This window comes from Diachasma alloeum, unplaced genomic scaffold (genome assembly GCF_001412515.2).
Source record: "Diachasma alloeum isolate Michigan unplaced genomic scaffold, Dall2.0 Dall_scaffold_00840, whole genome shotgun sequence".
NCBI lineage: Eukaryota > Metazoa > Arthropoda > Insecta > Hymenoptera > Braconidae > Diachasma > Diachasma alloeum.
This window is the reverse complement of record NW_021680964.1, coordinates 4,081-13,543: the sequence shown is the minus strand read 5'-3', so window position 1 is coordinate 13,543 and position 9,463 is coordinate 4,081. Positions and strand designations below refer to the sequence as shown.

At 36.8% G+C, this 9,463-nt stretch overlaps 1 protein-coding gene across 1 annotated transcript in view; it reads left to right on the top strand.

Annotated features, from left to right (window-relative positions):
- The window catches only part of LOC107044907 (paired box protein Pax-1), a 25,205-nt gene extending 23,232 nt beyond the window's left edge, over positions 1-1,973 (top strand). Inside the window, exon 3 of the mRNA XM_015266981.1 lies at positions 1,469-1,973. Coding sequence (XP_015122467.1) covers positions 1,469-1,911 — 443 coding nt within the window. The 3' untranslated portion in view covers positions 1,912-1,973. The remainder of the gene's footprint in view (positions 1-1,468) is intronic.
- The last annotated feature ends 7,490 nt before the right edge of the window (positions 1,974-9,463 follow it).

Genomic DNA, 9,463 nt, shown 5'->3' with positions numbered 1-9,463 from the left:
ACACACACACACACACACACACACACACACATAGAGACATGTCTCAAAAAATTTGTCAGGATGATTCGAAACGTCAATAAACGTGGACAAATCATGGAAACTCCTTATTTGATTTTCAGAATCATTACAATAACTTCCTTCGAGTCGAAAAGATGAAAAAAAACGCGATTCATGTCGAAAGTCTCGGCGAGTCTTGGTTCCGCGGCGGTAGCGTCTCGGTCTCGTCTCGTTTACCCGTCGGTATCATCTCGGTCTCGTCTCGGAGATTTTCCAGTGGTATCGTCTCGGTCTCGTGCGCAGCCCTCCTCAAAATTGATGTATTGTCAGAAGAAGAAGACGAAAACGAGCCTTTGAATCTTCAAATCGCGTCATGGTATAGAACCACTCGACCATTTTATAGCCCACAATCATAGAATGACAGAATTACGACAATACGACATAAAGTACAAGACACTAAGACCACCTCAGAAGACCTTTGTATTCGTTAGCAATTAGTTTCAATGAAACGATTGCCCACCTAAGACTTCTCAGAGTGCTAACGCATTTGTCGTTTTGGTTTTACTTCCCTTCTTCTCCTGTTTCTGTCTTTTTAGTCTCGCGTGCCACAGTGGCACCGACTGTGTCCGCGTCTACCAATGGTATAAATACCTGAATGTATCTATATCTCGGCGTCTCGGTGGAAGAACAAAAGATACCGGGTGCCGTGCGTTCTTATTCCGTAGATAAATGCAACAATTATTGGTTGATGTTTGTTTGAGAATGTGATGGTCGTTTACTCAGATCATTTGAGGTTGATAGAATAAGTCAGAAGAAAGCAAAAGTGTCTTTTACTACTTCCACCGATGATTCCATCGATAATCCGACAGTCGACAATTCAGGAGTGATGTGGTTAGCTGAATCGGGTTTTGGGGAATATCTCGAAAGATATGGGAGATGGGGATATTTTAATGAGGACCTTTTTCTGGAAAGCGAAGTAAGAATTATGGAGAAGGTCCGTATTGAAATTTCGCCATCGTCATCATATTGCGACATATTTATCACAAATTCACCCTATATGGAGGGAAAATAACATGTTTTCGAGCATGTTTGGTTTGAACCACAAAAATTGCAAGTTGACAATTATCGGAAATGCAAAATCTCGTGCTGAACAATTAAATCCTTAAATAAAATAATTATGAGCATATGATCATATGATAGCAGTCCTGTAACCTAGGAACAAAAATATTTTTAATTCACTTCACTTTGTAGGAGATATTTTCATCCTGAAACGGCAATCCTGCTCGCATGATCCATTTCTTGAGTCAAATATTTCATGGAAATGTTTTTTTTTACAATTTTCAACTTGCGATTTTTTTTGTGGAAAGAAGATTTGTTTGAGCACATCTTTATTTTCTCTCAGTGTATAATGTTATGTGAATCTCACATTCTACCACTTCGCCAGTGAATTCATTACCTCATGGATTTCCAGTGGGACTTACGCCATCGATGGGCAACAAAATGTCACCATCGCCACCCACACCCACCTCAGTTGGCCATCAGAACGGATTAACACCGGTTGCGTTATCCTGGCCAAGTTCCCATACAGTACATGATATTCTGGCAACCGGAATTCCAACTCTACCTACGAATTCATTGTCCTCGTCGCTATGCCAAGCTACTCATCATCGAGGTATCAGCAACGACAATCAGGGAAACAGTAACGGTAGTCATAATAATAATAACGATGAGGAGGTGTCCAATGGATATCATCAACATTCGCATCATCATCATTCGCAGTATTATGCGTCCTCTTTATATCATCATCATCATTCTAATGGAGGGGGAGTTGGCTGCAATGGCTCACCTGGCCTGTCACTCCAACCGGTCATCATTCAAAATGGTCACAGCCAACCTGCTAGCCCATGTAATTGATCTAATTCGGATAAAGCATTTTCGTTTTTATAGTCAATTGTTGAGTTTCTCCTTATGGAAATCTTCAAAACTAGAGGCATATTTCAACACCGACACTGAATTTGCTAAATACAGAGACCCATTGCATATAATGGAGTCTCTTTATTTTAATAACAATTGACATTCACTACAGAAATTTTAATTCTCATATTCCTATTAAACGATATACATACAGAATTCTACTGAATTGAAATATACCAACCGAAAAGGGAACTTGCATGAAGCTCAATTCTTTCTAATTCCCCTATTCACCCATTCTTCATAACATATGGGCTAGCTAAACGGCGAAAATTATGGAGAAATATTGACTAGATGTCTTATGATAATTAATTAGAAATTACTCGTATTAGGATTATGGCGATAAATGAAAACACTCGTGATTGATTATTTGAATTTAACTGGTTTTATTAATGAGGGCACGTCTTTACTCTTCAAAGCTCTCCGAGAGACTGATTCGACACAAAGAAATTGGTGACGAACTCTGGTCAAAAATCTGATCCATAAAGAGGCATTCTTCCCACTCCTCCACTCTACTGAGACTGAACAAAATTCTTATAAACACTCTGACTCCGGTGTTATTAAACATACAATTCATACCAAGAAAAATGAACTCATTAGAGATGGCTTTTTGCCTTCATCTACGTCTCACTCATATAATAATTCCAACAACTCGATTTCGAGGCCAATTTTTCGGTTATGACGCCACAAAGACGGTCAGGTAACATTTCATTCGTCGAAAAAGAAGAGAGTGGGGAGTTGTTCTCCATTGGCTGAGGCGCACCTCAAGAGTGGGTTAAGTCGGCTCGAGCCATTCTGTCATTGGTCCAGCACTCAACCGTCCGTGTGACGTCATTAGCGATTTCAAAGCGTCTGAAATCTTCAACTTTTAATAATAAATTATTAATTAATGAGCAATACTTCGAACGTTTGTGAATGAAAAATGTATTATTCAGATCCCAAAGTTGAGATTAGAAAATAAACAAAAAATTCATGCAAGTTCCCTATTACCCATACTTGAATTATACCTATCGAATTGGGCAAAAAAAATTGGACATTTACAAGTTTGAATTGTACAAGTGGAACTCACATTGCCCAATGTGTAATTGGCATGGTACAGTGGACTCTTGCTAGTTGCTCATCGAAAGGGCTGTAGGGGTACCATGTCCAAGAAATTAACAACTTTCTACCGGCTCCCACTCCTCAACCAATGCCGACCCAAGTTCTCAGAAAAAATAGAGGGAATGAATAGTTTTATTTTCGAATGAAATTATTTGGACCTCTGTGTTTACGTACGGAGGGCAAACAAAAGCGATAAGGCGGCCGAGAGTGGGGTGCAGCGCTCGAGCGGCTGAGAAGGGGATTAGGGGAAAACGACCAACTAACGAGCGTCCAACTAGCAAGAGTCTAGTGTACACTAGTTTAGTAAGATTCTATATGTATATCATTGCGTGTAGCAGGTCATTTTGTAGAAAAATTGCCGTATTGTTATTGAAGTATGCCACGTTAAGGATATCCAAGTATTTTGACTATTTTTTCAACAGTGAAATGCTTCCCTACTTTTGTAGTCGAACATCAGAGCTTTCATTTGAGCCTCATTTGACCCTAAGTTTTCGGCCATTTTATAATGGTTTCATTTTTTAAACTTTGCAGGTCTGAAATTGAATCTCGATAGTAAGCCGTTGGAAAACATTTTAAAAATCTGAAAACTAATTAGAAAGTTTACTTTTGGAGGAAGATTGACGAAATGATGGAAAAATTGCAATTTTTAAAAATTACGAGTACTTTTTATGAATAATTTGTAAGCAATCAGTTATCTACCATAGAAATCATTTGTTTGGAATCGTAACGAATTCATTCATATTTAGAATTTTACCAGAAATCGATTTCATGCCTAAAAAAAGAGATTTCCGGAAGTTTAAACAATTTTAATTATTTATGTATAAACAACAAATGCTTGAAAAAAAAATAATTCCGTGCAAAAAGTAATTTTAATGATGCTGAATATTCATGATTTTTATCAAATTTGTCTCACCCAGTTTAATTGACAAATTTGATGATTGAAAATGTGTCTAAAATGTGGTCTGTACTGAGCTATAAAAAATACTTGGATATCGTTAAGGGGAGACCGCGGTAAAATTTAAGAGTTGCAGGGGGTTATTTCTATTGTGTAATGACTTCGGTACTTCTTTTTTATACTCAAAAAGTGAAAAAAAATCCAGTTTCAATGTTTGTCATTGACGGCATGTAGCTGTACAGGCATAAAATCCTCAAAATAGTCCCCTTACCAGGATTGTCAATGGATTGACTGGAATTTTGGTTTTCACACACATAATGTAGTAACGGAAAAAAAATGTTAGCGTTGTTGAAAATCCCAATTTTTCCATTTATATTTCTTAGAGTTAGTAGAGGCAATCATCTTTCGATATGGTTCAAATTAAAGGCCATGACATATCAAAGAATTATAATAGTTTTTTAATTTTTTTGATTATTAGTTTGGAAGTTTGCCAAAATGAATGATCAAAAACAAAAATAAGTGCAGTTTATAGGTGTCCCTTTATTTTGCAGCATAGTAAAATATGATTGTGTCTACAAATTCTTAGCGAAAAAATGAAAATAAAAATTTGATTTTTCAAAAAAGCTTGTATATATTGTTTCGTCACTATATTATCTGTGTGGAAACTAAAGTTCTAGTCCATACATCGAAAATCCCGGGAAGGGGACTATTTTGAAAACTTTATGCCTGTGCAGCCATATGTCGTTAATCAAACAAATAAAACACGTTTTGTTCTCATTTTTTGAGTATAAAAAATGAGTTTTAAAATCATCGGCATGATAGGGACAGTCCCCTGCAACTTTCAAGTTTCTACCTCGAAATATCAGTTAAATACCTCTATCATAGAACTTCCTACAATAGAAGTCTTGTGACAAATTTCTGTGAAGCTCTCCATTTTGAAAATATTTGCAAAATTACTTCAGAATCAAATTACATTAATTTGAAACACATCATATTTTATTCAAGCATCGTCAATTAGTCTGTTTGCCGAATAATGCAATACCTTTCTTGTAGTTGGAAGAATTTTCTTCCAAAAAAGTCTTCTCATAAATTTCTTCAAACTACTTCCTCTCGGAAATATTGTAAAAATAAGAAGAGTAATTTCAACTCATCTTTTTTCGAAAATGTACCACTAATTTGGAAAATATCGTTATGGTTTCGATGATCATTAAGGCGACGACAGCCCAGTGACGCGAGTCTGACACGAGCGCTCATTATATGGAAAATTGAATTTCATATTTTGGTGATAATGCGATGTTACAAGGCGGAAAATTAAAAGACTATTAATAACTAAGTTCAAGAATGTGTTTTTCACAATGGATTTTGAGAATCACGGCACCCGCTTTTGGACTCTCATCGAGTTTTGAAAGATAATTATTAATTTGTGGGGGGTGTTTGCAGGTTCGAATGTGGGACAATTGCAGCAGTACTGGTTTCGCTGATGTAGAAAGTATTTTTTATAATTAGAAAATAAGATATTGATGTTGCGGATCTCATTTGATTTACGTCTGATAATTGAATCTTTGTAAATCGAAGCTCCTAATTGTATTATATTATATAAATATGAATAAAGGGATATATTGTCATGTTGATTAAACAATTGATCAAAAATTAATTTTCGTCAATCTTATCATTCAACTATCAATCGATCCTTTATAGCAATACCGTGGGAAAGAAATACGGAAAAGAATTGAATTAAAAAAGATCGCGAAATGGAGAATGTGTAATTAATAAAAAGAGAGAAATCTATAATTGCAGTTGTGCAATCACGGCTGGGTAATTATTTTTCTATGCTGCAGTCGAGAGACATCTGAGACGCGAATACCATGCTGAACTACCTGGCACACCACACACTCTTCCGTCTCTTGTTGGCGACATTCGAGATTTAGCACGCCTTGGTTCCCCCGTGCGACTATTGAGGCGTCACGGCTAAAGTAAAAGAATTGTCTTTTACTTTTGCTTTCTACCCGACTAAAAAAATCGTAAGGCTGACTTGATGTCACACCAGGGCCGAGTGCCACATAAGTACGGCAGCCTGACATCAGGCATGCTTAATCAGGTACGAATATGGGCCGTATCTGGCTTGCCGGCCTCCGGCAAGCCGTATATGCTATGTACCCGGCCCTGATTGATGTGAAATAAGGCTAGCCGGTCTTTGACAAGCCGTATACGTTGTATGTCATGCCCTGATTCACTCCGAGTAAGGCTTGCCGGAGAGGGGTGAACTATACAAACTAAACAAATTGAATTTGATCGTCCTCCATCAATAATTAACCATAAAAAAAATGATTTTCTATTCGAAAAAGTAACCTCATATTAACCGGATCAGGCCCTGAGGAGAGACGTACATCAGATCCGGAGCCAGTGAACGTGATCAGGCCCTGTTCTACCAATGCGTTTCATGCCTGATACGGGCCGAGTATTGTTCGGGTATTGTTCTTGCAAAATCATTAATGAAAAATTGAATAAACCATGCGAAAATTCCGTATTGAATTGAATCATTCACATATTTCGAGGTTGAAAACCTTGGAATGAGTTATTAATTTTTTATTACAGTTCTTTTTTCCCTCAGAATATTATATTTTTTGTTGCTTTTGTGGGTGAGAACCTTTGAAATTTGATGACCAAAACCTCTACTCCACCCACCGCACTCCATTTCGTCAGAGTTCGGTAGTCAAAAAGGCGAATGACTCTACAAATCCCGAGGGTGTCGACGCATTTACGGGAAGAGCGTGTCAGTTTTCTCCTACACCCCGTTCTTTTCTATTTTATAGCTAAGATCGTAGAAGTTGCTGGAAAATATGTAACGTCATTTATTGCTTTCTGAAATGACGACACTGCTTTTTCGGGATATTTTGGGGCTTCAACATTCTATTTGAATGAAGTTTAGATGAATCAAGAGAGTACTCTTGTCCTCAAGACGTTTATTCTTGCGGTGGCTCGGTTGCTGAATGTTCTTCGGTCGATTAACATGGGCAAGACCGTGATGAAGGAGGCACCAATAAATTAAGAAAACAGTTACTTTAGTCAACAGTCATCCAGACGACGAGAAATCATTGTGTTCGACAAATAAATGAAGCCCTTGTTTTGAAAAAAAATTTGTTCCAATAATAAAACTTGTCGATTCCATTTTTGGAATGTAAGGTAGGGCAGGGAGTTTTTGATCAGCTGAACCCAGTAAACTCTATCAGAGACAAAAAAGACTTCATTCTTATGGATATTAAATTTTTTTTTTTCATATATATGCAAATCTGTCAGAACATTTTTTAAACACAAAATGATGAAACGATATCAGTTGAACTGAAAAGTCTCTAAAAGGACCAAAGTAAATTCATTTAATAATCATTTTCGATAGAAGTATTTTCTGGCTAATTTTGAAGATATGTTTATAAGACATTCCACAAAAAGTGTCCCCGCCACTACGTCAACATTCTTTAAAATTCTTTTCCGTTTCTGTCTTTGAAAAACATAATACTAACGAAAAACTTTAAATGGAAAAAAAATATCACGAATTTTTGAAAGCCACGGTAATTTAAAGTTGACGAGTGAAAAATACTGAAATCAAGCGATTTTGTCACCGATTTTGAGGATTTAATCCCTAGATTAGTGATTAAATCCATCATATTGAAGATAGTTTTCTTAGCATCATTACAAAAACCCCGAAAAATTTGGGATCAATTCCTAAAAATTCACAAAATAATCTCTAAAAACTGAAACTTCTTTCTCTGAAAATCTTTCGTAAATGAACAGCAAAACTTGGCAGTCTTTGATGACAAAGTCTGAAAAACCCCGGATAAATACGTCGTTCACTTATGTTGTTCCATTTTTTTCGTAATTTTTCGTTGACATTCTTGTCTCTGTATGAATCTTCAATAATTCGGAAAAATCTCGAAAAATGTTTCGTCAAAACCCTCAAATAAATAAATAACCACAACTCTTAAAAAAGTCACAAAAACCCGTCGGAAAAATGCCAAAAACCCCTTGAACCTTTTTTTTCTAATTTCAAAATAATTTACACTCAGTTCCTTACTGATGTGTGCACGAGTCGACGTTGAGATCCTCAGTAATATCTAAACGCCGGGGGAGACACGTCTCGCGACTCGGGACAGCAGGGGCGTTCCGCCATGCAAACGTGGAATATAGCCAATGTGTGTCTGTGAGACGCCGGTGTTTTCAGTCATTGAAAAAACGATAACTGAGCCCTGAGAAAAAAATCTCAACCATAAAAAAAAATCAAGCAAAGAGGGGGGGGGGGGAAGGGGGAAATAGATTAAAACCCGACATTGCCCTCAGCCCAAGCGGGTAGGGTCTACTTGGGTAAATAAAAAAGGGGCACATCGAAAGCGCTTTCGGGAGTCGAGGAACATGAGAAGCTGCCGATGGTGTGTCCCCGGGGTCTCAGTAAGGCTATTTGTACCCCGACAAGACTTCTGAAGTCCAGTATACGAGAAGGGCGAAATTATGATACACGTGTGTCTGTATGAGGAACTCGGATGAGTGTCACACGGAGACTTCTGGGCTTTCTTAATTATGCGATCCGCCCTCAACCCCCTTTCTCCTTCATTTCCTCCCTTTCGTCTGTGCCGACATGTGGTGTAAATTTAGGAAACCTTTTCTTCACTGTGGGTGAGAATTTCTATTTTTTCATTCAGTTACTTTACTCGTTTTTTTGTGCAATCAGTTGTTTTGACGAACATATATTTTTTGCTTCCGAATGGAAGCATTGTTATCGTTCAAATTTAAGTTTTGGACTTTTTATGTTATATCAAAAAACACAACTCTCGGACTTTTTTTATTATGATCCAAAAAGTCCGAAAATGCTATTGTAGCTTTTTGATTACGTGTGTGGTAACATTATTCTTCAATTGTTCACTAACGAATGGATGGGATTGAATCTTTTTTTTTCAAATGTAGGTATTGTTGAGCCTTATCAATCGCCATTAATTAAAACTTAATTCATTATTATGATTGAAATATAAATGTTCAAAGATTGCGGATTCCTTACTCAACTAAATTCGCCATTGGAATAGCGTGGAACACCTCCGTACAATTTTTTTCAACATAAACGAATGTTTCCTGAGTGCAAAAAAGAATTATTATTCAGAAATGAAATGCTTGTGCAGACGGCGAAAGGCAACTAATGTCTTAAAATGTCATAATCTTTTATTTGGATGAAATGAATCGTTCATTCCATTCTAATACAGGATTCATTTGCAGCGAACGGACCATTGATTTACCATGATTGAAACATTTTCATATGAATAAAGGTATGAGTTTATTCAATTCCAACAAAAATAAGGTTGAAATGAATGCTAAATAAAGAATCTTATGTGGTTATTCGAATCCCTCATTTTTCTGGGTGTATACTAATATTGAATAATAGTATATTTCGTAACGAGTGCAAAAAAGTGTTTTTTGGCGAGTGGGAGGTTTATATCACGAGCCGAAGGCGAGTAAAAT